This window comes from Mustela erminea, chromosome 6 (genome assembly GCF_009829155.1).
Source record: "Mustela erminea isolate mMusErm1 chromosome 6, mMusErm1.Pri, whole genome shotgun sequence".
In the NCBI taxonomy this organism is placed as follows: domain Eukaryota; kingdom Metazoa; phylum Chordata; class Mammalia; order Carnivora; family Mustelidae; genus Mustela; species Mustela erminea.
The window spans coordinates 105,697,107-105,724,265 of record NC_045619.1 but is presented as its reverse complement, the minus strand read 5'-3'; the positions used below and the strand labels follow the sequence as shown (position 1 = coordinate 105,724,265).

Sequence of the window (27,159 nt, the reverse complement as noted above, 5' to 3'; positions counted from 1 at the left end):
GGGCTGGGTGATCGGACAAGTCCCAGTTAGGAGCCTTAGTGCTGAGAGGTCACCAGAGCTTTATCGTTGCTGCCAGGGACCAGACGCCACACCAACCCTGCTCCCGCTTCCAGAGGACACACAACAGACACCACTGACCCTCCAACCCCCTACTGAAGCCCCCACAATCTCCTAAGCAGTTTATCATATTGTCTTTAATTGTGAAAAGTTAAGTTGGTCTTGTTTTGTCCTTTTTACAGATGGGAAAACTGTGGGTTCGACCCTTGCCTAGCTAGCTGACCCGACCAGTAGAACAGAGGAGAGGCTCAAACTTAGGTCTTGTCTGACTGTAGACCTGTGTCCTTTCTAGATTAGGCTCCTTGAGGTATGCTCTGGGCAGTTTCTCTAGGAAAATCCCAAGGCAAAGGGTAGTGGTTGTGAAGGTCCAGAGCCTTGCCTTGAAACCACAGAGGGCAGGTACTTGGTGGAAAACTCCAGAGCGTGATTCACCCTCCTCCTGAGCCCTCGTCAGTGAGGCCAACTCCCCTCCTGAGGTTCTCAGTTTCCAGCCTGGGGCTTGGTGCCTCCCATCCTACCGCTCTGGTGAGAGAAGCCTGCACCCTGCTTCGCACACCCTCATCACCTCCCTCGGAAGGAGCTGGCACTGGAGGGGCAAGGTGAGGAGGGGGAAGGTGGGAGGGACAAAAGGAGGGAGATGTGGTCAGATGAGAGTCTGAGCCGTTTGGAGGGGTCGTCTTGGGACAGCGTCCACTGGGACAGTTTGGGGGGCACCCACAGAAGGAGGGAGCTGGGGGTGGGGGACTGGGGACAGAGGACTTGGCTTCCTGAGGTTGGATGTTGTAATCCTGGTGCACAAACTTTTGGCTTCAGTCCCTCCTGTTGCTTGTGGTGTTTCTCTGTCCCTTCACTTCCCAATACACTGGCGTGTGACTGAGCACACACACACACACACACGCACACGCACACGCACACGCACACACACAGCTGCTTTCTGTCTGGGAGTCCCGGGACGACAACTCAGACGGGATTCTGAGCTGGGAGGAACAGGAAAAGGAGCAAAGGTGGAAGCTGGTTCCCCTCTCAAGTCCCGGCTGTGTGGGCATTCTTGTAAGCAGCGTCCCCCGGACTGTGCCGGGGACCGGAGGCATGGAGCTGAGCTGACCACGGGAGCCAAGATCGGGACTGAGGTGAGCAGGAAGTGGAGGACAGGCTGTGCCTTCGCAGTCCCTTAGAGGAGCCTCAGAGGAGCTGGAGGAGTGAATCTTGGGAGGCAAGATTTTGTAGGATTGTGTGTATCTGTTGTATAAGAGACTGGGGCAGAAGGCAAGTGTGATGTTGGGGAATCTTAGGACCAGAGGCATCACCCCAGCTCTCCCAAGACACCCGCAGCTTCTACGTTGCTCAGGGACGAGCCTGGGGAAGTCCAGAGGTTGGGGGCTGGTCCCAGGGAGTGGGGGAAAGAGGGGTGATCACCTGACTCAGAGAGGGAGGGAAAGCAGACAGTGCCCAGCGAGATGGGACGAAGAGCAGACGGGACAAACCTTGGGCATTCCCGAAGACTTGTGACCTGCAATTAGCCATGTGGATGCGGGGTTCCCTCCCTCCCCACGGGCCGAGCAGGGCAAGCAGGACGCCAAGTGTCTCCCAGAAGGAGGAAGCTGCCCCAGCTGAGGCTATGGGGAGGCGTGGGCACGCTTGTGCCAGAGGAGGGCAACAGGGAGCCCCGGGGAGGGGCGGGCGGCCACAAGCTGAACCAGGCAGCCCACAGGGTGTGAAGGACTAGCCGGAGTCAGGTTTTGGTGCCATGCACACAGGTATGTGTGTGCAAAGGGACGTGACGGGAATGGCACCAGTGTGTGTATGGAAATGGGAACTGGTATGTGGGTGTGGGCTGAAGCAGGGGCTGGGGCATCCCGTGCCGCCACCCCACGGCGGGTCTGGGGCTGGGCTGTTCCTGTGCTGGACTGGGAGGGAGATGGGGCCAAGCTGGGATCCCAGCGGCATGCTGGTGAGCAGCATTCCTCCACCTGTCTGGTCCTCCGCTAGACCCTGACCGGACCTCCTCCTCCTAGACCTTGACCCATGCCCAGCTCCTGTAAACGGTTAATTTTGGACTTGCTAGTCTCCTGAAGATTTCCTCCATGGGCAGCACTGAGCCCAGTGTGGGTGTAGGTGTCTTTGCTTCTGGAGGGCACTGACGTGTGGTGAGCTCCAATGCCTGTCCCCCCGCACCCTGCTCCAGCTTAGCAGAGGTGGGAAGCGGGTTCTAGGGGCTAGAGAGGTGGCAGGGCTGTGACGGGGGAGACCTTGGGAAGGGGGAGATCTCTGGAAGTCACCTTGACTGTAGATAGCACTTGTTTATTCCTCGCAAGTGGGCTAGGGACAGAAGGGCACAGTGGGGACGGGGTGAGAAGGGTAGGGGGGCAGGCCGTCCTTTTGGCTTTTAAAAGTAACCCCCACAAGAGATCTCTGACCTTGTGTTTATGTCTGACCTCTGCCTTGACATTTCTTCCCTGAGTCTAACTTGAATCCCACTTGCTGCACTGTTTCCCCTTGACTTGCCATGGCTCGGGGCCAGCTTCCCTTTCCACAGGCTCATGCTTTCATTCTGCCATTCCGGTTTTTCACTCTAACCCATAAATTATGATCTTTCCAGTAACCTTAAAAAAAAAATACGTTCCATCAGTATCAGCTCATCAATGTGTTCTCTTCTGGTCTCCCCCATCCCGACACAACCCAAACCCTGTGCCCAAACTGGACTCTGAGATCTGCTTCCCACTCTGCACTCGCTTCTGGTCTTCCCTTCGCTCACTCTTTGTCCCCACCAGGTCTCCCCTCCTTCCACTGTTGCAAACAGCTTGGCCCTCACGTGGTGCTTCTGGTTTGATAACAGGAAGGCTTGTCCCCTGACCTCCCCCTTGGAGACCTTTGTGCTTGGGCTTACCCTGAGCTAAGCTACACTATGGCTTGGCAAGAAAAGGCTTATTTTTATCCCCTACCCTCCCAGCACCCCTGTTGAATGGCTCATTCTCTCTTCCAGGCAGACTGAGAGCCCAGAGAGGACCTGTGAGTTGCCTAAGGTCACACAGCAAGTTAGAGACTCGGGTCCATCACTTATTGGATCTGTAAGTTTCTTCAAATCATTCAAAAGTCGTTTTTACTGAACACCTGCAGGGGGTCGAGTCCTGTCCCTTCATCTCTCTGAGCTTCATTTCCTCATTGATAAAATGGAATTCGTAGTAATACCTACTCAAAGATTTTAATGAGGATGAAATTTAATAATGTATATGAAGAAGTGTAGATTTTGGGCACAAGGATTAGTCAAATGTTAAACTTTTATTAATGTTATTACAGGCTAGGAATGGACTAGACCTTGGGTTTCCTGTCCGGTGCTTTTTTCCGTTAATGTTTTTGAATTCATTCATTCATCCATTCATCTGCCTGATAACGATTCCGGGGCCACTCCTCTGGGTGCCTAAGCCCCAGTTCTGTACAATGTCTGCCGTCTACCATTGGTTCAGGTAGCAACAAGGCTCTTCCCCGGGGCCAAACTGCCTCGTTCTTCCAAACTGACACTCTGGTTCTCAAAGCCTCCCCCAGCCTCCAAGGTCCGATGGTCTCCTCTGAACCTGGAAGCCTTTTTCCCTCCCTTCCTTCCCTCCTCCTCTCTTACATGGGAGGCTGGAGACCTCTGATTTCCAGTAGGTGCTTCTCTCTTCATCTTTCTTCCTGGGCTGAACTTGCCATGGAAACCTGTGAGTAGGTCCCCATACCAGAATCTAACCCCGACAGGCTTTCCCGTTCCTGGGATAACCCGTACCCTCCAAGTCACCTTCAAAAATTTCCATAACCTCAAATGGCTCCTGCCACGCCCTTCTAACTGACTTGGGCTTGGGCTGTTGCCTGGGTTAAAAGGACCAACAAATAAACACAGACGCTTCTTTTAGTAAAAAGAATCCCTTGTGTTTCCCTAGAGCCTTGGAGGAGCACTTGGTAGCTTCGGGTCACTTTGATTCCCCCAGCGCCCCCCCGGAGGTGAGGGGCGCTAGGTGGGTACTTCCCCCTGGAGCCCGGACCCCTCCTCCTGGCAGCTCCCTGGGAGCCAAGGCGGAGGTGGCCTCAGGGTGCCTGTGTCGGGGGGAGGGGGGAAGGCAAACAAGGACTCCAGGTACAATACCACGGTGCCGCAATTTGTCTCCTGGAGGTTGACAAATGGACAGCGATAGGGGCAGAGTAAAACCGAGGGAGGCCACGTCATTTTCCTGGCAGTTCAGGGAGCTCTGGGCTTTTTAGGAGAGCAGGGACTCAGGAAGGTCAGTAACCTACTGTCATGCTTAGCCACATCTGGGTCTCCCTTGAGGAGACCACCCAGCCCAGTGAGAGTTGCTCTGGGGTCGACCGCCAGAACCCCTTGCTTGTTCTCAGGACAGAGGTACGACGGGGAGAGAAGAACCAGGTTTCCCTCGAAGGCCTGTGCTTGGTCCTGGCACCAATCCCAGGTCTCCTCTGACCTTATTTAAAGACCCCACCTTCTCCTTCCCTCCCAATCAGACGCCCAGAGCTAGCTGGCTCCCATGTTTACCCGGAGCTGATCGATTCCCTGGCACAGGGATGAGCACACAACCGGCCAGAGGAAGACCATGCAGTCAGCTGGGCCACACCTGCCCTTTGACCTCCTGTCACCCCTGGCAGGCTTTGATCCCTTCTGGCCTGGAGGCTGGAGGCTGGGCAGGTGCCACTCACTGGACAGCTGGGCAGACGGGCAAGCAGGGATGGTGGCTGGCTGTTAATATCAGAAGGGGACTCGGAATAAAAGACTTCAAGCCTTTTCCTCCCAGTCTACTCCTATACGGTCATCGGCAAGTCCCTTCATCTGTCAAGGCCTGGATTTCCCCCTCTGCAAAATGGGCAAACTAAAATCGGCTCCTTATTTGCTCTCCGAGTCACAAGAGCAAAGTGTAACTTTCGGTGTAAATGTCATTAAGAGTTCGGGAAGAAAAGCAACACCCTGACGATATTAAACCATATTCTTACAAAGGGAAATGTGACCGTCATGTTCCGACAATAATGAAAGCCTAGGAGGGAGAAAGCAGGGGTGGAGGGTGCGCATCGGGTTGGTACAGCTCACCCCTTCTCCCCCCACCTGGCAGTACCTGTCTCACCGTCCTGCTCTGCGGCCTCCCGGTCCATCGCGTCGCCATGGACAGAAAAGTGACAGTCCCCGCGGACGGGCCTCCTGTGGTCTCCTGGCTCCCCGAGGAGGGAGAGATGTTGAACCAGGAAGGCGAGGACCAGGTGAAGGATCGGGAACAGTGGACCAACAAGATGGAGTTTGTGCTGTCAGTGGCCGGGGAGATCATTGGGCTGGGGAATGTCTGGAGGTTTCCCTATCTCTGCTACAAAAATGGAGGTGGTGAGTTCATTTTGAGGTAGGCGTGGTGGGGAGAGCTGTGCCTTGACCGCCAGGCAGGGCCTACCTGGGTGCCTCCTGCCTGGCGGTGTGATGAAATGGAAGGAGGCTAGATGGAGTCGGAGGGCCGGGGTCTGAGCTCTGGCTGTGCCTTGGGGGTCCTCCGCCGTGAAGGAGGGATGCTATCTCCCAGGGCCACGGTGAAGGGTAAACGGAGGTCATGGGCAGGACCGAGGAATCTGAGTAGGTAACAAGACAGGATAATAATAGTCCTTCATGATGGTGTACAACGTCGGTTGCTGATAGGAGCCATTCATTTAGCCGGTATTATTATGGCCCTGCCCTGTGCCAGGTGCTGTTCTAGATCCAGTCCAGAACACATTCTGTGTGTTATATTCTAGATCAGGGTGCAGACTACAGCCAGAGAAGTAAAATGCATGATATGCTGAATAGTGAGGAGTGGAACGGTGAGAAGCCAGGCAGGGATGGGGGTGGGAGAATGCTGGGTCGCTGGCGGCGGGGGACGTTGCAGGAAGGGTCTGAAAGGTGAAGTAAGGTGCCCAGGAAAGCTTGCGCTGAGGATGTGACTTGAAGGAGGTAAAGGAGTGAGTCTTGGGGCTGGAGATCAGGTGAAGACCATTCCAAAGGGAGGGGAAAGCAAAGGCAAAGGTCCTGCGGTGAAAGTGCACCTGGCCTGCTTGCAGAACAGTGAGGAGGGCAGTGCCTGATGGAGAGAAGAGAGGGGGAAGAGATCAGAGAGGTAACAGGGCTTACATCCTGTAGGCTCTGCTCTGAGAGAGATAGGAACTGTTGAAGAAGTTGAGCACAGGAATATGACCTTCTCTCTGATTTTTTTTAAATTAAAGAAACATAACTTCATTATTTTTCAGCACTGATTGTAAAAATGAGCAGGGGTGTGGTGGGAAGGGGCCAGCTCAATCTTTTTAAGGGTACAATTAAAGGTTTTTCGCATATTCATAGAATTATGCAACCACCACCACAATTGATTTTAGAACATTTTCTTCATTCCAGAAGGAAGGCCAGAAGGCATTAGCAGTCTCTCTAGTCCCTCTCGCTGCCAGCCCTTGGCAATCGCTGATCTACTTTCTGTGACTACAGGTTTACCTATTTGGCATTTTCATGCAAATGGAAGTGTCCATTTGTATGAATTTATTTGTGACTGGACAGATTCATCATTGCTTTTTGAAAATACCTTTATTCTTTCTTGTGGAAATTGTACACATTTATTGGGAAACCTGAAACTTTCCTGAAAAGTAAAAAGAAGAAACATTCCTACTTAAAGATAATCATTGTTTACAAAGTCCTTCTAAACACTGTTCATATTTAATTTTTTAAAAAAGGTTATTTATTTTGGAGAGAGGGACAGGGGCTGAGAGGGAGAGAATCTCCAGCAGATTCCCTGTTGAGCACAGAGTCTGACATGGGGCTCAGTCCCATGACCAGGGGATTATGACTTGAGCGGAAGTCAAGAGTCAGATGCTTACCCAACCAAGCCCCTCATATTTACTTTGACAGGTATTTACTGAGCATCTACCAGGTACCTTTCTGTATTTTAAAGCTTTTAGTTGTTATTACCAAGTGTTTGAACTAATGGCTCCAAAGAAATAGGAATGGGGTTTCTTGGCAGGTGAGGGCTATGGGGCAAGGTTGTGGAGTGCGGGTGAATGCTGGCCAGAGATTAGGGGAGGTGGGGAGAAGTGGTAGGGTCAGTGACTTGTTTCTTTGTCTCAGGCCAATTTCACGAACATGCAAGGCATTCGTGTTCCAGCTAAAGATGATCGAGGCTGAGCCCTCATTTCACAGAGCACACAGAGGCTCCTTGGGATATTTTGTGACTTGCCCAAGATCGTAGAAGTGGTTGGGAGCTGTGTACCCTGGTTGCCTGGCTCCCAGCTCACCCATCACTCGCCCTGCCATCTGAAAAGGAGGGAGAAAGAGGGTCCAGGGGACAGGTTTTCGGGTTCAAGTACCTGCCGGTGTCCCGCCTGGTGGCTGCCCTTGGCTGTGACCTCGGTCCTGGCCATGGGGTGGTGTGGGGAGACGAGTGCATAGGACAGTGAGCAGGGACACGGGGCTGAGCCTGGGTGGTCCGTGAAGAGGCAGTGCCAGAACGCAGCTGCTGGGCGGAGTCCAGGTACTCGTGTCAGCTCTGTCCCAACCTAAGTGCCCGGGGAGGACACCTCACCACCCCTCTCTCCTGTCTCCCTTATTTCCCCACACATGAGAGGCCGAGCAAGGTCAGGGGTCCCAATCTGAGGTCACTGGTCTTTGGGGGTCCAGGAAAGTAGGCATGTAGTTTTCCTTATTTCAGACAATGTAATGATGGATCTACATGGGAACATGACTTCACCGACCAACTCAAGTGTCGACTTTTTGCTTTAGGCTAGAATTTTATGAACTCGCTGTGATAACAGGGTTTCTCTCGAGCTGACCATAAATCCTTAGTTAGCAGTTAGGATGTGAGGGCGATCTGGCTGTGACATCTTTCACCTCATTGGTCGCTAGGGTTGATTCAGCTGATCTGGAAGGCCAGGCGGGTGGCCCCTTGTCCCTCACCACTCCACGTGCATCCTTCCCAAAGCTGTCTGCTCGGTCTAAAGAGGACAACCTTCCCTGAGAGAAGAGGTCCGTTCTTCTGTATAGGAGGATATAGGAGTAGCAACGTTCCCCTTCTAGAACCTCCAAACAAGCTCTCTGTTTGTTTGGGTCTGTTTGTAGGAGAACATAAGGTAGTCAAGCTTCCACATAAGGAACTGCAGGGGGCACTCTGACTGGCTTAAAAAAAAATTTTTTTTTTTAAGGTTGTTATATATAGTTTTTGCTGATCTATTAATCAGTTCATAATGAATTGATAATTAGTCAACCAACAGTTCTATAGAGGAAAATCTTTCAAGAGGGATGAAAAAAATAGTGTTATTGGCGTAATCACGTCTTTGGTTACCAAAAAAACAGGGTGTCACTAAACTAGGTCATCGTCAAAAAAGGGTTCACCCCAAAAGAGAATTTTATGACTCCTGAGTTTCAAACTGTTAGTGGTTCAGGAGTGAGTGCTTGGCAGAGATAATAAGGCATACCTTAGAGCAAAGGGAGGGGTCATCATAAACACTCGGGATGTGTTTAAAGTATCCCTCCCTTTGCTCTATGTTCACAGATCCCTGGGGGGCCTCACCCGGCTGCTCGGGCCCAGAGCCTGGGCACATGCCAAGAGAACTGTGGGCCAGGTCAGCCTCCCCGAGTGAGGATTCTCAGATGTTCATTGGAGAGGAGGATGTTTGCAGTGATAGTGTGTTGAAAACCCAGGGAGAAAGCCAAGAATGGATGCCTGTAGGCGCTGGAGGACCAACTTCCTCCCACTGCCTGCCATGGCCCAGGCCTGGGCCGACTCAGCCTGAGGGTGGCCCGGCTCCAGACCTCCTGAGCTCTCCCCAGTTTCAGTGGGGCAGAAGTCTACGTAGCCAAGGGTAGGGCTGAGGCCCTCTCCTTCCGGAGAGGGAAGGACCTCCACACAGTCAGCAGGAAGGGGCCCATGAGTCACATGCCGCCACAGACTTCCGGTAAAGCGCCCTCCGGGAGAACCCCGCACACTGCCCCTCAGCCTCACCCCTGTAACCCACTAAGCCATGAAACCTGGAGTCAGGGGTGTTGCTCCAGGCAAAGCTGGGGTTACAAAGGACTTCAGGACTTGGAGAATTACTGGCTGCTGTGGCTCTAGAGGGCCCAGAGGGCTCACAGATCCTTCTTCTTCACTCTCATTCTGCTCCTGGCGGTGCAGATGGGTAGGAGAGGCTTGGAGGACCATTTGGGAATGCACATCAAAGACTTTTAAATAGTGTTCAAGCCCCAAGAGTAGAGGCAACCCAAATGTCCATCAATGGACTCAGGGATAAACAAAATGTGATATATACACACGAGGGAATATTACTCAGCCTCAAAACGTGGAAAGGCATGGAGAAACCTTGAGAACATGAAGCTAAGTGAAATAAGCCAGACAAAAACATAAAAACATAAGTACCGTATGGTTCCTCTTATATGGGATATGTAGAAAAACAATAGAGAAGGTGTAGAACAATGGTTACCAGGGGCTTGGGGAGAGGCGGGGAATAGGGATATAGTGTTTAATGGCTACGGAGTTTCAGATTGGGCTGGCTGAGAAAGTTCTGGAAACCGATGGTGGTGGTGATTGGATAACAAAGTGAATGTACTTAGTGCCACTGTACCGTACACTTAAAACTGGTTAAAAAGTAAAATTTATGTTGTATGTATTTTACCACCAAATAAAGCAAAAAAAAAAAAAAAAAAAGTACATTCCCTCTGACTTACCAATTCATCTACTGGAAATTTATACGAAGGAGCCAGTTAGCTAAATGCACAAGGATGTGGGCCGCAGATCACAGTGGAGTTTGCAGTGAAACAACCAGAGGCCAGTGGAGGTACGGATGAAATGAGCTAGGACAGATGCTTATGTTGGAATATAACACGGCCATTGAAATGATGCTGTCTACATTTATTGATATAATAGGTTCATGATATGTTTTTAAATAATTATCAAGAATGTATGGCAGGTACTCATTTTGGCCAAAAAAAGAGAAATGTGTGTGTGTGTGTGTGTGTTTATAAGAATATTGGAAGGCTATACAATGTTTTTTTCCTTTTCTCCCCTTCGTACTTTCTATTTTTCCTACAAAGGAAGGTGGATGACTTGGGTAAGAGCACAGACTCAGGATCAGACCAGCTGGCTTGGTGTCTCAGTTTCTTCCTCTGTAAAATGGGGATAACAATGGTACCCGCCCCGTGGGAGGTGGTTCTGTGAGGATTCGGAAGTTGGTGGAGCCTCACATACAGTAAGCACTCCATAAGTGCTAAGGGTTATTTTGGTGCAGAAAACAATAATCTGTTCACCCCCGGCTACTCTTCTGAAGTGACGTATATGTCTTAGAGACTGAAGTGGGCATTGGTGGCTTAGGGTTGTCTCCAAATTCACTACTTTGCTGGATGCTTTTTCAGCCTGGCCTCCCGTGAGTCTGCACCTAATCACAGGACTGCCGAAACTCCCGCACCCGAGAATTGGCCTGAGCAGAAAGGCCTTCTCTGCTGGGACCCCAGTTCAGATCCGGGCCTGGTGGAGGGGGAAAAAAAAATCTGAAAATTATTAGAGGAAAAATAATTTTTCTGAGGTGTCTCTGTTTGTTTTTCTCTAAAATGTAACACACTTGATAATTTAACAGGCATATCAAATTATACAGAACATATGTTTTGGTTCCAAAAATAATAAATGGACTAAGTTTGTGAAGCACACTGAGAAAATAAATTGGGCATCTATTAGGATTTCCACCTAAATATTCACTCCTTTTTCTTCAAAGGTCTTTCCTATCCCGGGGGTGGGGTCAGACTGGAAAATTTCTGCCCGTCCCCGTTCATAGACAAGAGGAAGCCGACACGGGCCCCTGGGAGGGTGGGGAGGGAGATTACAGATGCCGAGTAGTGGGACACTGGTCTCCCAGATGGGTCGAGGACTCAGCCCCTGCCCCCCTTCTTCCACAGGAGCCTTCTTCATCCCCTACTTCATCTTCTTCTTCACCTGTGGCATCCCGGTGTTCTTCCTGGAGGTGGCGCTGGGCCAGTACACCAGCCAAGGCAGTGTGACAGCCTGGAGAAAGATTTGCCCCCTTCTCCAGGGTGAGTGTTCCCCTTCGCCCTCCTACCTGGGCCCCCAAGAGAGTCCATCCCTCCACTGCTCCTCCCCTTTCCTTCCCTGCCACCGCCTTCTTATTCGTCTATTGTGGGGGACACAAGGAAGTGTCATCAGACTTTGGGGGGCCTCAAACTTAATAGATCCTGGGGAGGAAGGCACTCCTCAAGAAAGACAATACAAAATCACCAGTGCAGAACTAGATACAGAGCCTGGAAGGGGTCCTTGCCAGTGAGGAATTGTGAAGGTTCATCTTCCTCAGCTTCCTGAAAAGTTGTTCCGTGTATATGGCACGGCCGCAGACATGCCACCGAAGCCCATAACCATAGTGACGATGACAATGACGATGGCTAACAACTACTGAGCCCTGCTACATGTTGGGGCTCAAGTAAGAACTTTATGTGCATTTCCTCATAGGATCCTCTAGTAATAACTCACTTAGTTATTTGTAGATGAGAAAATGAGATCATTCACTGAGGATTTGAACCCAGGTCACCCCGAGCTGAAAATTCACGCTATTTCCTATGTTAGGTTAGGGATTCGGTTAGGCACCGCTCCTGTTCTCTCTGTGGATTTGCTGGCTAATGCGAGCAGCTTGGGGTGTCTTTCCCCTACTCCAATTTTAGTTGATTGGGCCAGTCCCCTGGGGGCCATTGGGAAACCCAACCTTTGTCTCTGAGGGGTTCCTGGCCTAGGTGAAATGAGGAGAGGACTCTTCCCCTCACATCAGTCTCTGAGAGAGCCTCGGGGACTGGGCTATCTGGGGTTACTGCCCAGCTTAGTAGGCTGGGCAGAGGCGGGCATGGGGGGAAATTACTGGTTCCTGAGCAGGCTGGGAACCTGACCACTGACTGGGGGTTTGGCTGTAGGGACCAGGCTAGTTTGGGGCTAGCCGATTCCTCTTGGGGCACCCATGGGACCTCTGGAGGAGCAGCAGTAAGGGGCTGGGGCAGGGCAAAGCTTGGCCTGCACACCTTTCTACTCATGAGGGCTGGGTCCTGCTGGAGTGCTGTGGCTTCAGCCAGAGTAGTTTCTCAGCATTCTGCTCTGGACCCCAGGAGTTGCCTAATGTCCCACACAGCTGGGCTCTATCCCTAGGACCCAGGGATGAATCTCCCACAGGTATCGACTAACTCTCCGAGGGGATCACTGCAGATAGGGTGAGCAAACCGATCATTGGATGTGGGTTGGAGGGAAGGATTGCTGCTCCTTCCCTCTTTTCTAAGTAGAAGAGACAGACTCTGAGGCCTGGGGTCTCAGGGAGAGACGCATTCAAGGTGTGTGCACCTATTTTGGTGGGAGGGTCCAAGGCTGCTTACTACCTTGCCTTCCATCTGTGTAAGGGCGCCCACCCCACAGATCACCCTCCCCATATGGGAGGGCACACCCTGTGCTCACCCACCCTCCCCCTCAATTTACACACAGGCACAAGCTTCCTTCTCCCCCCGCCCCAGATCATCCCTCCCTTCAGAGATGGGGCAAACCCCCCCCCCCCCATACACACCAGCTCTGGCGCGCTGCCTCCTCCTGGGTCAGGTCGGTGTTTACTGGGTGGTGGGAGCACAGCACGTTCTGGCAGCGGCAGAGACGAGTGGCCACACAGTGGCCACTTGTTTGGGAGTGTCTGTGTGTGTGCGTTCAGAACTGCAGGGCTGAGGCTCCCCGGGGACCCTCCGTGCCATCAGCAGCCCCCGGCCCCACCCCTCCCGAGGCCCCAACCGGTTGCTTTAGGGCGCCCCCCCCACCACGCCTACATGCTGTGCGGAGACCCAAACGCAGGAAAACATGGCGGGCCTCCAGTCGAGGTGGCCAGGCCCATGGGAACAGACAATCAGGGTGGGCTCGCCCGGCCAAGGGCAAGTTTTGTGGACAGTCGCCCGACTAAGGGCAGGTTTTGTGGACAGTTGGCATTGATTTTCCGACCTGCCTCTGGGCTTTGCTTCATTAAATCCTTCTGGAGCACCGGCTTCCCGGGCCGCCAGCCGAATCTCCAGGACTTGGGGCCCCAGGGGAGGGTGTGCGGTGCTGGGACGCAGGACAAACAGGCAGGCCCTGGCAGGGCACAGCGCCCACTTCTCCACCAGTTTTCGCACCTCGGGACTAACGGCCGCTCTGGCAACGTGTTACTTTTAAAATGACTGTGGAAAAGATCCCACGTTTGCAGGAGCAGGCGGGGCAGGAAGGGGGGGTGGGGGTGGTGTACTATGCCTGCCCTTGCTCCTTCCCAGCCCTGATAGGTTTGAGCGCGGGAGGGGTGCCCCACAGCCAGCCTCCAGACTGCTCCCCTGTGTCAGACCTGGGTGCACAGGTCGCGCCTCTGGGGGACACTCTTACCCCTCGCTCCCCTGTGAGCTGGCATTTTGAGATCCACTCAGGCTCCCGGTTCTCCACGGTGACCACTTCTCCTTTTTTTTTTTTTTTTTCTTTGCTGGTTTCTTTTGGTCTTTGCTCTTACCTTGAGCAAAAGATAACTCCTCTGTTCTTCCTGCCCCTTTTCATTTTACAAGTCATGCGTGACTGTCATAGAAAAACTAGAGAATGCAGATGGACAAAAGGAAAAAAAAATAACTTTAAAAAAATGAACTGAAATCTTATCACCAGAGAACCACAGGGAGCTTCTGGATGGCAATCCTTCCAGAGTTTATCTCATTTAAAAAAGGGGGGATATAAATTAAGTAAATTATGCATAATGAGAAAAAAAAATTAAAAAGAAGATATATGTTCAAACATGTATTACAAAACTGGAAGAATGCAAACTGTGGTATTCTGTAGCCTGGGTTTCTTAGAAAAATGTGCTGTCTGTGGCTTCTCAGGCCAATAAACAGATGTGGTGAGTCTCTTCCGGTAGCACCCAGTCCCTGGCCAGCCACTGCAGGAGGCTTCCGTGCGGCTCTGCTGGACTAACTTGATCTCTTGGATTTTCCTTGTTGCTTCCCCATTCCCTTCCCCCACCCTCCCCACACACAGGCATCGGTCTGGCCTCTGTGGTCATCGAGTCCTATCTGAACATCTACTACATCGTTATCCTCGCCTGGGCCCTCTTTTACCTGTTCAGCTCCTTTACCTCTGAGCTGCCCTGGACAACCTGTACCAATAGCTGGAACACAGGTATCCATCGTTTCGGCCACTGGGCTGGGGCCTCTCCCAGCTTGGATGTACTAGACACCCAAGGGCGAGCAAAAGCCACGTGGCCCCAGCCCTCCATGAGCCTATGGTCTCGTGGGAGAAACAGACCAATTAATCAAATAATTAATTACAAATTGCACCGGGTGAAAGAAGCAGCAGAAACCCGACAACAGCGGGAGGAAAATTGATGGCTGAGGGCTGAAGGGTGAGAAGGAACCGACCATGGGAACAGCAGCCCAACTGGGGGGAAGAGCAGGCGTAGGACACAGTCCCTTTGTGTGTCGAGTGGAGAGACAGTGGGCCAGTCTTGGGGGTGGAGGAGGGATCTGAAGTCTGTGTCAGAGGTTGGTGGGTGGGGTGGCCAGGGCACAGCTAGATTCCCTGGAACAAGAGCTGTATGAGGCACACGGGGAGGGGGGCTGGTCCCATGAACCACCTGGGTGGTCAACTCCTAAGAAATGGGGGCTCTGAGGGAAGCTCTTGGGATCGGGAATGATGGGGACCGCCAGGCTGTAAGGTCAGAGGGTCAGAGGGGACCAGAGTGTCAGAGCATCTCTCCCCATCTAGTCCCTAGCTAATGCCCAGCCCCCCTTGTCCCCAACAGAGCACTGCATGGACTTCCTGAACGGCTCGGGAACCCGCCCAGCCACCCCCTCCGAGAACTTCACCTCGCCTGTCATGGAATTCTGGGAGTAGGTGCTGGGTTTGGATGCCATGTGCCAGGGGCCCCAAGCGGGAGATGTGGATGTCCGAGACCCGGGACTTGGAGGGAGGGTTTAAGCCTTTCTGTGCACACTTTCCAGTGCTTACCCACCTCCCCGACCTGCACACCACTGGGACCTGGGGGCACACTCGCATCTACCTGGACTCATCCACTGACACACTCCCAATGACCCTGAGTCCACCCGTGTCCGCCCAGGCCCACACATTTACCCGTGTCATCTTGTTGCCTTGCACCAATCCACCCCCACCCCCACAAGGATCTACCTACACCTTCATTCCTACCGACATGTGTCCCCTGGTGCCTGGCCAGTGGTCTGCCCCGGCTTGCAAGAGCAGGTGGTGCCCATCACTCCCCAGCTCCGTGTTCAGGGATGTCATGTGGGTAGCTTGAAATGGGCCAAGGTGAGCGTATTGGTACCGCAGAGATTGGCCGACCCCATACTCGCACCTCCACCCTCCCATGTGACTACGCCCGTCCATCTGCCCACGCCCACATGTGTCCAGCTTCATGCCCGCAAAGGTCTGCCTGTACCCTTACATATTTACCAACACTCACGCATGTCTGCCTGCACCCGTACTCTCGTATGTCCCCATGTCACCCAAAGCTCACACATCCACCAACACTTATGTGCACACATTTCCACTGCTCCCTGCACTCTTCAGGGTGCTAAAACACAGTCAGCCCCCCTGTTTGATACCCATGCACTTGTATCTCAACCTGCCCGTGTAAGTATCTACTCTCCATCTGCTCGTCCATGCCTTACTTACCACCCTCACTCTCTCTCTCTTTCTCTATCTCTCTCTGTACAACAGAGAAAGCTGGATGGTTAGAAAGACAAAGATACCTATGGGATTACGTGATTTGGTCTTCTAACAGCAGGGGCATACAGACCACAGGTGGGAACATGGCATGGCCATGGGAGGGGGGGTGCAGCGGGATGGGGAGGGGAAGCCTGGAACATGAGATCTGTGGGGTCAGCGCTAAGAATCAAGAGACTTGAAGACAAACACCAAGTTGTACCCTTTCACCTGCTACCTGGTTAATTCTTTTTCCATCCTCAGGAGACGTGTTTTGGGCATCACCTCAGGCATCCACGACCTGGGGGCCCTGCGCTGGGAGCTGGCCCTGTGCCTCCTGCTTGCCTGGGTCATCTGCTACTTCTGCATCTGGAAGGGGGTCAAGACCACGGGCAAGGTGAGGTGTTCTGGCCCCTGGTAAGCTCTCTCTGGCCCCCAGAAGCCCTGAGACACTCAAAGAGGCCCCCTGGAGAACTGAAAGAAAGAGTAGTATAAGGGAGAGGCAAGGTGAGAACAGGGGAAATGGTAAGAAGAGTTTAACTCAGTCCAAGGTAAGAAAGGTAAGACTTTCTCTTTCAATATGATTATAAAAGATCCGTTTACGTAAGTAACGTACAGATTGAAATAAGAAACCTAGAAGTCCCCTTAATCACTGTACCAGCCAGCATGGCAGCCATTTGGATCTACGAGTCCCCGTTAATGTTTCATTGTATTGTCTTCTAGTTTCCTTTATGTGTATGTCTGTGTCCATCTGTATTAATTATGTGTGTACATGACACAATGAGCATCGTACACTTTTATGACTTGCCTTTTGTAGTATGTGGTATGAACCAGCAAACAGAACTGTCTTTGAGGTGGTGAGTTTCCAATCGTCAAAAGGGTTCAAGCCAAGAATGGACAACAGTGCTTATTGTGTGTGTAGAGAGTTCAAATTAGAGCCATTATTTCCAACCCAGGAAATCTGAGGTTGAGGTTTCATGCTTTTTTAAAAAGCCAGGAATAGACAGGATACTGACTGCACCGATTAGCCTGTTCTGGGGGCAGCCCTCCCATCCCCAGGATTTTTGTAATAATAATAAAACTAGTGATGGCGATAATAACACAGATATCGGCATCACCTCTGACAAGGAGCTGAGCTCGGTCAGGGGCAGAGTGGACCCCTTGGAGTGTCTCCATATCTCAGAACTCAGGCCACTGCTGCTCCCCCAAACTTAAGCCTGGAAAAGCAGTATAAATTTTGTCACAGGTCACTGTGAGGATCTGCTCCCCCTCTGTCTCCGAGACCTACCCTCACCAGGGGGCATAAGGAGAACAGCCAGGATGAGGGATTCCGGGAGACCAGATTCCAGATTTTAAAATAGCCTTTGAAATGTTGTGGCTGGGATCTTGTGTCTCTCCCTGTCTTTCTTCTGTCCTTGCCCTGCTGGTGTGCATCTCACACTCTACCGGCCTTGCAGCCCAAGACCCGCTAGAAATTGTAAGGAAGCTGGGGCGAGTTACGGGTGCTCACCCCTCTTGGCATCTCTAAGGAGGCATCTGACGCTGAGCTGGGGGCCACTCTTGCTGCCTGAGGAGGGGAGACAGGAGGACAGCCGAAGGTTCCCTGGCACCTCCTGGCGTCTGTGTCCCCAGCAGGAGTGACCTGGGGATGCTTCCCTGCAGGTTGTTTATTTCACGGCCACATTTCCCTACCTGATGCTGATTATCCTTTTGATCCGTGGCGTCACCCTTCCCGGAGCCTCTGAGGGCATCATTTATTACTTGAAGCCTGATTTGCTTCGCCTCAAGGACCCCCAGGTAGGAGCTGTGCTGGGGACCTTTCCCTGCTGTCTCCCACCCCAAACCACAGCCGTACTTTTGAAAATCTCTGGTTGCTTTTCTTTTGGTTTAAAGGCAGTATATCAGGAACTCAGTTGGTTAAGCCTCTGCCTTCGGCTCAGGTCATGATCTCAGGGTTCCGGGATCGAGTCCCGCATCAGGCTCCCTGCTCAGTGGGGAGCCTGCTTCTCCCTCTTCCTCTGCTGCTCCCCCTGCTTGTGCTCTCCTTCTGTCAAATAAATAAAATCTTTAAAAAAATTAAAAAAAAAAAAGGCAACGTATCCCCACTGGAGAACAATTAAAGATCTCTTGAAATCCCACCACTTAGCTGTTTCTCTATGAGCATTTTAGATTTCCTTCCAAGTCTTTTTCTAGTTGTGTGTGTGTGTGTGTTTTAATATAGTTGAGATAATTTTGTAGAAATATGTCTTTTTTCATTTAAATTATATTGTAAGCATTTTCCATATTATTAAATTCACTTGTAAATGTCATTTTAAACACTTGCCTAGACTGTGTCCTCCATCTATCAACCATTCAGTCACTCATTCATCCAGAATGTACTGAGGACCCATCAAGGGCCAGGTAGTGCTCTAAGAATGGAGCCAGCAGTGTGCATGACAGACCAGGCTCCTTGTCCTCTGAGCACTTACATGTGGGGCAGGTGTCATCAATCTGCTCCTATTCTTGGACAGTTAGGTCAGGCATTTTTTTAAAAGATTTTATTTGACATACAGAGATAGGCAGAGATGCAGGCAGAGAGAGAGAGAGAGGAGGAAGGAGGCTCCCTGCCGAGCAGAGGGATCCTTGGCTCGATCCCAGGACTCTGAGACCATGACCTGAGCCAAAGGCAGAGGCCTAACCCACTGAGCCACCCAGGCGTCCGGACATTTTTTTTTTTTTTTAATGATCACATATACAGCTGCAATGGACACCTTGTGTTTAAATCTTGGACCACATCTCTGATTATTTCTTGACAGTCTCTGGAATCACTAAGTCCAAGAGGATGTGCGTTTAAGTTTCTTGAAATGTACTGGCTTTAGAGAAATGGAGACTTTCTCCACCAGCATTGGAGGACACCCTTTTTTCCTCCAGGGCCCATGAGAGATTCCATAATAATTTGCTTTAAACTTTGATCTAATTTGAGAGATCAAAATAGTATCATTTTGTTGTTTTAATTTAACTCCCCCCTCCCCTTCCCCACAGATTTGCTGCGCATTTTGATTTCCTCCTATAGGATTTGTCTGAGCACATTCTTTGCACTCCCCCATCCCCCTCCCCAAGGAGTCCTGGGTTTTTTCCTTATATTCTAATGAAGTGGCTCTTGGCCCCATGTGTTGGCTGCCTAAGGCACTCAGTGCTGTGGAGTGAGCCTGATGCTCTCAGTTCTGCCCTGCCTTCTCTGGGCCCTGCCTTCTCTGAGCCCAGCCCCTCCACTCAAGAAATCCTAGTGTGGGGGGCCCCCTGGGTGCCCCCAGAGCCGCATTTAAATGGCCCTGCCTGTGAAGTGACATGTGAGTGGACGGTGATGAGTGTGCAACTCCAAGGGCACACCCAGGGGACCAGCAGGGTCTGAGGGGCCAAGGCCGGGCGCCCCCCACCCCCTACCACTTTCTTGGGGTCTCACATAGGTGTGGATGGACGCAGGCACCCAGATCTTCTTCTCCTTTGCCATCTGCCAGGGGTGCCTGACCGCCCTGGGCAGCTACAACAAGTACCACAATAACTGTTACAGGTGAGTGAAGGGGTAGGGGTGGGGTGCCGGGGACCACAGGTTGATGGGGGGCTGGCCTTCCTGGAGTGTGGCCAGGGAATCACCGCGTTAGTTCCTAGACTGAATTTCTATCCTCCCTCCTTTTCTCCCTCCTTCTCCCTCTCTTGCCTTCCGTGATCCTTGATCTTGGTCCCTCCCCGTTCTCTCTCCCATACCTCCCCATGTGCATCTTTGCTCCCCCTTTTCCTCCCCACTCTGCTCTCTCCGCTTGCTCCACTGCTCCACTGTCTTTGGCTCTCTCCTCCCTGGTGGCTCTTCTTCCTCTCTTTCCCCTGGCTCCTCGCCATCCCGCCCTGCCCCACAGGGACTGCATCGCCCTCTGCTTCCTCAACAGCACCACCAGCTTCGTGGCCGGCTTTGTGGTCTTCTCCATCCTGGGCTTCATGGCGCAAGAGCAGGGGGTTCCCATCTCCGAAGTGGCCGAGTCCGGTAAGTGCCACTTTGCTGCCTGGGCCCTGAGGAGAGGACACAGATCCATCATCCAGGGTCCCAGGCAGGGGTCCCAGCAGCTGGCTTATGGGAACATGTTTAGCCTCTGGGGGACCTGCTTGGAGCAGAAGAGGGCCTTCTTAACGACGGGTGGGCGAGGGAGCATGGACTGAGGGGGCGTGGGCAGACCCACAGTCAAGCCAGCTCCTCAGAAGCAGAAGAGCAGAGTAACGGAAGAAACTACTCTTGAAACACACACACACACACGCACGGGCACACACACACACACACACACACACATTCCCCTTGCGCATGCATGTGTGTGCATGTGCATGCTCGCTCGTGCGCTCGCTCTCTCTCTCTCTCTCTCGCATGTGCTCTCACACAGAGCCTTGGGAGAAGGCTCCTCCCTGCGGGTAGTGAGAGCCCGGACAGAGCTCTCCTGACCTCTGTGTGCCTGGCAGGTCCTGGTCTGGCCTTCATCGCGTTCCCCAAGGCTGTGACAATGATGCCCTTATCCCAGCTGTGGTCCTGCCTTTTCTTCATCATGCTCATCTTCCTAGGGCTGGACAGCCAGGTTTGTCACCCCACCCACCCCACTGCACACCTCCCTGCCCTGTTGACCCCATTCCCAGCTTCTGCACTTCTGGGAATTACCTTTCCCCCCCAATCTCTTTTCCCCCTGACCATATATTCCAGATCCCCCTCCACTTTCCAGGGCTTGTCCTTGCAGTTGGTTGGAGGACCCTGGGCCTCAAGACCAACCTATTCTGTGAGGGGGCCATCTACCTTCTCCCCCTAGGCCTGATCCTTCCCCATGCATGGACACCTCCCTCCCAAATGGCCCTTCAGCCTCCTTCTGGCTATCCAGCTCAAGCAGCCCAGCCCCACTCCCCAGCCTTGGGGACAGAACATGTCTCCTGCTCTGGTCCCCATGTTGGGACCCTTGGTTGTCCCAGGGCAGGACTGGCACCCCCACTTCTGCCCTTGAACCCCCTCCTGTGCTCCTGTGCATCAGCATGGGTGAGTGCCAACTCCCCTCCTGCCCACAGTTTGTCTGTGTGGAGTGCCTGGTGACAGCCTCCGTGGACATGTTTCCCAGTCAGCTCCGGAAGAGTGGGCGGCGAGAGCTCCTCATCCTGGCTATTGCAGTCGTGTGCTATCTGATAGGGCTCTTCCTGGTTACGGAGGTGAGTGTGTGGGGGTGTGTGTGGCCTGCAGGATGGGCTCCAGGGTGAGGGAGCCAGGGGCCACACCTTCCTTATCGGCTACTTGGGGGTGCTGATACAGGCTCTGCCCTCATCACAGTGAGGATGTCGGGAGAGTTAGCTCTTTTGGTGTCCTGTGACAGAAACCAAATGCTAGCCAGTTTGAGCAGAAAAGAGAGTTTTGGGGGGGCAGGAAACTGAAAAGTCTAGAGGTTATTGGTTTCAGGTATAGTTGGATCCAGCTGCTCTAAGGACATTGTCAGGAATGCCATTCTTAGCCAGATTTCCCTCCCAATATTAAAGAGCACTGGCAGAGCTTCAGGCTTACCTTCTGCCACCCACCCAACACCCGAGGAAAGAGAGGGACCTTTTCCTAAGAACACAGTGAATGTCCAGCCCTAGCTCCGCTTCAGGCCTGTAGCAGGGAAAGGAGCACCCTCAGAGTGAGGTGGTGACAGCTTCTACAAGAGAGGATGCTGGAAGATACAAAGTGTATGTCCCACACTTCCCAAGAGTCAGAAATGGTGGTCCTGATGTTAAATGAGGGGCCTGGAGGCAAGGACAGGAGAGGAAAACTCCCTTTAGTTAGTTGTAAGGAACGGGCTTGGGCAGGAGGGGTGCCCAGACGGATGGTTGCACCTTCGCTGTGGAGCGGGTGCCCTGCCCGCCCTGGCCAAGGCCCTACCCAGCTTCCCGGCTTCTCTGCAGGGCGGGATGTATATCTTCCAGCTGTTTGATTATTACGCATCTAGCGGTATATGCCTGCTCTTCCTGGCAGTGTTTGAAGTGATCTGCGTCAGCTGGGTGTACGGTAAGTGGAGAGAGGAGTGCGTGGGGGAGCCTCCAGCCCCTCCTCCAAGAAGGACGTGATCTGCCCAGGAGAGACGGGCTGTGCCAGCCCTCTGGTTTCTATAGGTCTTTGTATTGCTGCCCTGGGAAGTTCATCCACCCCTGGGAGCCCAGGCATTTGTCATTATGGCAGACAGACAAAACCGATTTCCCGCAATGGTGAGAGGAATGAGAAACAACGGGGAACAGTTTTGTTGATACAGAAGCAGCTGGAAGCCCTTTGCCAGTGGGAATCCTAGCTTTAGGGCTGCTTCGTCCGAGCCTCCGCACATCCCCACATTCCCTTTCTGGGTTATCACCCAGACTTTGCTTGAATACTTCCCCAAACAGGAAACTCCTTCCCGTGTTTTTGAGGGGGCTTTTCTCCTTATGGCTGTTACACATTCCTTTCTTAGACTGGAGTGAATTCTGCCTTCTGTTGACTTCCACCACCACACCCCCCAACCCGGGCTGGGGTATCCAGCCAGTGATGCTGAGCTAGAACGTCCTATCTGGTGACAGTGGAGGGAGGAACCTTTATGCATTGAGTCAATGCACTGTTAAATCCCAAGAAACAAGCTGACTATGGCATACCTTATCTCTCAGCCCACACAGCAGCCCTTTGCAGGGGGGAGGCAAGGCTCAGAGAGGTAGTTCTCTTGTCTAAGCCCACACAGCTAGTATGCGGAAGAGGCATCATCATATCCCAGGACCCTGGGGCGGGCGGACATGCTGCCGATGTAACAAGGCTCGGGGCAGAGGTGGGGAGCTGGGTCCATTTAGCCGGACTGAGGAGGAAAGCTGCGAGTAGGAAGGTTTTTATTTTGCTACCTTGAGCCTTCCTATCTAATGTCCTTCCTCTCCTGGGACATGTCTCCTATAGTCTCACTTCAAACATGTGATGTCTTTCTGATTTCTCTCTACTGCGTCTCGGGACTTGTTATCAAAGAGGGTCTGATAAACTTCATCACAGTGAGTTCTAAAAAGCTGAGGAACTATAATAGTTTATGCCTCCCCAGCATTAGCTGGTATCCGGGGGAGAATTTTGGAAGTCAAAGCAATGACGCCCTAATGGGACATTTCGTGCACCCTGGTGATGAGTGGGGAGTTATTGCTTTGCTGAGGAAGGGCTTGGGGGGGACCATCCCAGGATCTTTCCCAATCGGTGGCTATCTCCTTAGAGGACTGGCTGGGCCTGGATCTGGAGCAGACGTGGAAACAGAAGGACAGTACATAAAACTAGGCAGGGTTTCCACAAACCCAGATCAAGCCTCTTGTCGGGCTTTCCCGAGAACGCGGTGTGGTTCCTCCAGAGTCTAGAATCTAGACTGTTGTTCCCTCCCCAGTGGCTCTCTGGCCCCGTGTGAGTTTGGCGTGCTACGCAGGCATAGCGGGACCCTCGCCGTTTTGTTCTTTTGACTTGAAACTGAATTCATCTCTGCGGCATAGATAAATGAGCATGGACGTAGCAATGGTGCCATTTTAGGCCCACGCCGTCCTCTGGGTTTAGGATTTAGGCTCTTCATTCCTAGACAAAGGGATAAAGGATCGCACTGGGAGGTTGAGTAGCTCTCACGAGGGCTCCTGGGTTTTTCATGGCAGCCCCTTCTCCCTCTCCACTCCCTGCCTTGTGGCTGCGATGCCAGCGACCCTGCTCGTTCACGTGCCCTGACCCAGTTTCCCCTGACAGGGTGGGGGGCAGAAGGCAAAGCCAAGTGAGTCCTCCCCGAATACCTACAAGCTGTCTCCCTCCTCCCGTTCTCACACTCTTCTCCCACTGCCCTGGGCAGGAGCAGACCGTTTCTATGACAACGTTGAGGACATGATTGGCTATCGGCCATGGCCCTTGGTGAAGGTCTCCTGGCTCTTTCTGACCCCTGGACTTTGCCTGGTATGTGCCCAGCCAGCTACCCTCCTGCCGCCAGAGGACTCGGGGACGAGGAGCAGGACGCCTGAGCTCTGGGCTCCTTCCCTGCCTATCCAGTTACCCAGGGAAGCTGGTCCATTCTCCCTTTCTGGGTCGGTTCTCCCTGCACTTGCTTTCAGTTCTCCTGCCTCATTCCAGTTTCCGCCCCGTTCCTTTCTCTCTGCCCAGCGTCCCAGTTTTAGTGGTCTCTTTCTATCTGCCGATTTAGGGCTCCTCCACCTCCCCTCCCTTCCTCAGAGCTCCTCCTATCTCAGTCCTCGGGGGAGCCATGCCTTGGCTCACAGCTTGTGATGGCTTTTACTAGTCTACCTCTGTATGTACCACAGTGCATTAACTCGTCCTCTGTCCCTGGACATTGAAGTGGGTGAAGAGAGGATTTCAAGGACTCTGTGTCTCATCTGTGTCCACCTCTCCCTCCTTCCAGGCCACCTTCCTCTTCTCCTTGAGCAAGTACACCCCTCTCAAATACAACAACATCTACGTGTACCCTCCCTGGGGCTACTCCATCGGCTGGTTCCTGGCTCTCTCCTCCATGGTCTGTGTCCCACTCTTTGTCATCATCAGCCTTCTGAAGACCCAGGGCTCCTTCAAGAAGGTAGGGACCTGGGGAAGGGGTACATGGAAAGGGGTTCCTGAGAGATGGTGTGGGGCCCAGCTCTGAGTGTGGGGCCATCCTTTGGTCTCATGGAATCTTTGAAGACCAGTCCCATGGCTTCACTGCCAGAAACGTTCAAGAGTCCTCGGGTTCTGGGCATTCAGAATCTGACCTCCAGCAGATCATGTGGGCAAGTTGAGCAAGAGTAAACTGTCAGAGGCTTAAGGAGGAAACCGAGTCACAGCAAGAACTTAAAGAAGTGCCCAGGCAGAGATTTAGAGAGTACAAATCCCTTGCTCCCAGGAAACTAATAACCCGTTACCATGGTTCATTTCATACACAGGCTTCTGGCTTCTTTTCTTCTCTTAATTCTGCCTGGGAAACCAATGCAAAGACTCCCTGTTTAGAATTTAAGACATGCCTTCCTAGAAGGGGATAGAGCATGTCCCACAAAGATATTACACTTGTAGAAATTGATCCGGCCTATAAGTAACAGAAAACCCAACCTGCAATAAGCAAATTGGCTTATTTTCTTTTACATCAAGAAGACCAGAGATGGATCCTGTTGACATTTGGTTCAGCTGCTTGAAAGAGGTCATTAGGGACCAAACTCTTCCTATATTTCTGCACCTCTGTCTGAGCATGTCTTTGTCATCATGCTCACCAGCCCATGGTCACAAGAAGGCTGTCATGACTCCAGTCATCACATCTGCATTCAAGGCAAGAAGGAGGGGGAAGGAGATGGTACCAATAGCAGTAATAATAGTAGTACTACTACTCATATAATAGGGACCTATTGGTCACATCATAATAGTAATAGTAAGAACAAAAATAAGCACTTATTGGTCAACTTACTTTGAGCTGTGTACTATTAATATCTTTGTTTTACAGATAGGGCACAGAGGGGTTAAATGGGTTGCCTGCAATTGCACAGGTAGTTAGTAAGAGCCAGGACTGAAACCTGGCCAGTTTCTGGTCCTAGTCACCACGCTACTGTGTCTTCTCTCTTCTCGAAATATTTATTCCCATATTCACTCAGATTCGACCAATGGCCCCTATGTGTCTGGCTCTGGGCTGGGCCCCGGGGACACAAAAAGGACGAAACATCTGTGCCTTACTCACCAGTAGCACCCATCTGTCCCCTCTCATCTCCACAGCGCCTGCGACAACTCACCACCCCTGACCCCGGCCTGCCACAGCCCAAACAACGCCTGTATCCAGATGGTGGTACCAGCCAGGACGGCGGGCCTTCCCCAGCAAAGGAGGGATTCATAGCTGGGGAGAAGGAGACCCACTTGTAGGATGTGGCCAGCAGTCAAGTGGCTATGGAGCCAGGAACCTCTGTTAGGGCCACGACGGTGGACAGCCTTCACCTCCGTCTCCCACCGCAGTCCAGCTGGGGACCTCTGTGATGTCCGTGGGTTCCCCCAGCCAAAGGCCAGGCCGCTTGCTCCTCAGCTGGGGCAGCTCCTTCTGTGGGCGAGATGTGGTCTGCTACACCACACCATACTGTTGGAACACACCTTCTTATTTATAAAGGAGGGTGGTCTTCTTTGAGTCCACCATCTGATTCAAACACATCACGCTGTATGGGAGCTCCCGCTGTAGGGATGTTCCAGCTTCCTGTATTTGTGCTTTGGGAGGGTAGCGCCGATGGGGATACGTCTCACGCTTGGACTCGGAGAGCCTGATGGAACATGGTGGGTTGGAAGTGACAACAGAACACACCATATTTGTTCTGACATTCCATTAGAGGAGGTTCTTCACTAGGCTTGGTGTTCTGAAGTGCCCGGGGAAGGAACTAGAGATACAAAAAGCTTTCACGAGCCATCAGGGTCTCAAGTTTTCCTGGAGGCTTCTCAAGGTGCCCCTGGTTCCCCACGCTTCCTGAAATCTGTGTCCTCGGCTCATGGAACATTGGAATGGAAGGAACTTAGAGATGATCCCTAGACTGTTCAAAGGCAAGAGTGTCTGTACCTTCCGGTGCCCAAGGCAGACATTGCTAATCGATAACAGAGTCTTCCCACCACACAGTCCTTCCAAATACAGAACTCCAGGCAGCTCCATTGGCCACCCTGCTTTTGTCCCACCTCCTGACTTCATGGGTAAGAAAACTGAGGACCAAAGAGAAAGTGACTTTTTCAAGCTCACATAACTATGCCCAAAACCTAGTCTCCTTTTCTCAGGCCGAGGTTCTTCCCATGATACCCTCCTGCCTTAGTTAACAAGTATATATGGATTGTCTGCTATGGTGTGCTAGTCTTCTCTGCCTCGACCCGTTCCTGTTTAGTTCTAATGTCTTGGGGTGGGAGGGAGAGGGTCCCCTCTCTAGAGAGGTGAGCGACTTTCCCCACATTGGCATCCCTATCTTGGCATTTCCTCTGCCGGCCCATACTCCTCTGGCCAGATTTCCTCTCTCGCTCCTTTTGTTCTTGCCCTTTTCTATCTCCTCTTCCTCCGGAGATTCCTTGGAGTATGTGAAAGCCCACCGGTCTCCCACAGAGTGGGAGGTGTTGCATGGGGATGCTCCTCTCCCCAGGCCCTTATCAAATGATACCAGGGCCTCCGGAAGGCAAGGGAGGGGGAGGAGTTGGGGTGGGGGAGGCCACTTCGGGACAGTGGCCTGGGGCAGGACCTGGGAACTGGAAAAAGGGAAGCCACCTGTATACACCTCTGTATCTACAGATAGCCATCTGCAGGGATGCAAAGATAGATGTCACCCAGAGCCAGTGGCTGGTGGCCGGAGCAAAAATCTGTGGTCCAACCAGGGTGAATTTCATCTTCAGAGCACCCAGCGTTTTTCACCCAGATCTGTC

At 52.4% G+C, this 27,159-nt stretch overlaps 1 protein-coding gene across 12 annotated transcripts; it reads left to right on the top strand.

The window, feature by feature from the left end:
* Positions 1–1,618: 1,618 nt before the first annotated feature.
* On the top strand, positions 1,619–26,592 carry SLC6A12 (solute carrier family 6 member 12). Of its 12 annotated transcripts, XM_032349155.1 has the most exons (17): positions 1,952–2,008; positions 3,041–3,125; positions 5,151–5,413; positions 10,973–11,107; positions 14,088–14,228; positions 14,851–14,938; positions 16,032–16,164; positions 17,430–17,564; positions 19,214–19,317; positions 19,661–19,785; positions 20,250–20,362; positions 20,838–20,975; positions 21,702–21,804; positions 21,909–22,001; positions 23,612–23,712; positions 24,173–24,343; positions 25,501–26,592. In XM_032349155.1, the coding sequence occupies exons 3-17, from the start codon at positions 5,200–5,202 to the stop codon at positions 25,642–25,644; spliced, it is 1,938 nt and encodes a 645-aa protein (XP_032205046.1). In that variant the 5' UTR covers positions 1,952–2,008; positions 3,041–3,125; positions 5,151–5,199; the 3' UTR covers positions 25,645–26,592. The 12 variants fall into 12 exon arrangements, with proteins under 12 accessions (XP_032205054.1, XP_032205055.1, XP_032205049.1 ...); XM_032349164.1 differs by lacking the exons at positions 1,952–2,008; positions 21,909–22,001 and adding an exon at positions 1,655–1,814; XM_032349162.1 differs by lacking the exon at positions 21,909–22,001 and having other exon boundaries at positions 1,955–2,008; positions 19,691–19,785.
* Positions 26,593–27,159: the final 567 nt, after the last annotated feature.

What these genes read in the sequence shown, in the direction of transcription:
- SLC6A12 (XM_032349163.1), top strand. An exon ending in TACCACAATAACTGTTACAG is followed by an intron (nt 19,318 to 19,660) that starts GTGAGTGAAGGG and finishes CCTGCCCCACAG; the next exon opens with GGACTGCATCGCCCTCTGCT. An exon ending in TCCTAGGGCTGGACAGCCAG is followed by an intron (nt 20,363 to 20,837) that starts GTTTGTCACCCC and finishes TCCTGCCCACAG; the next exon opens with TTTGTCTGTGTGGAGTGCCT.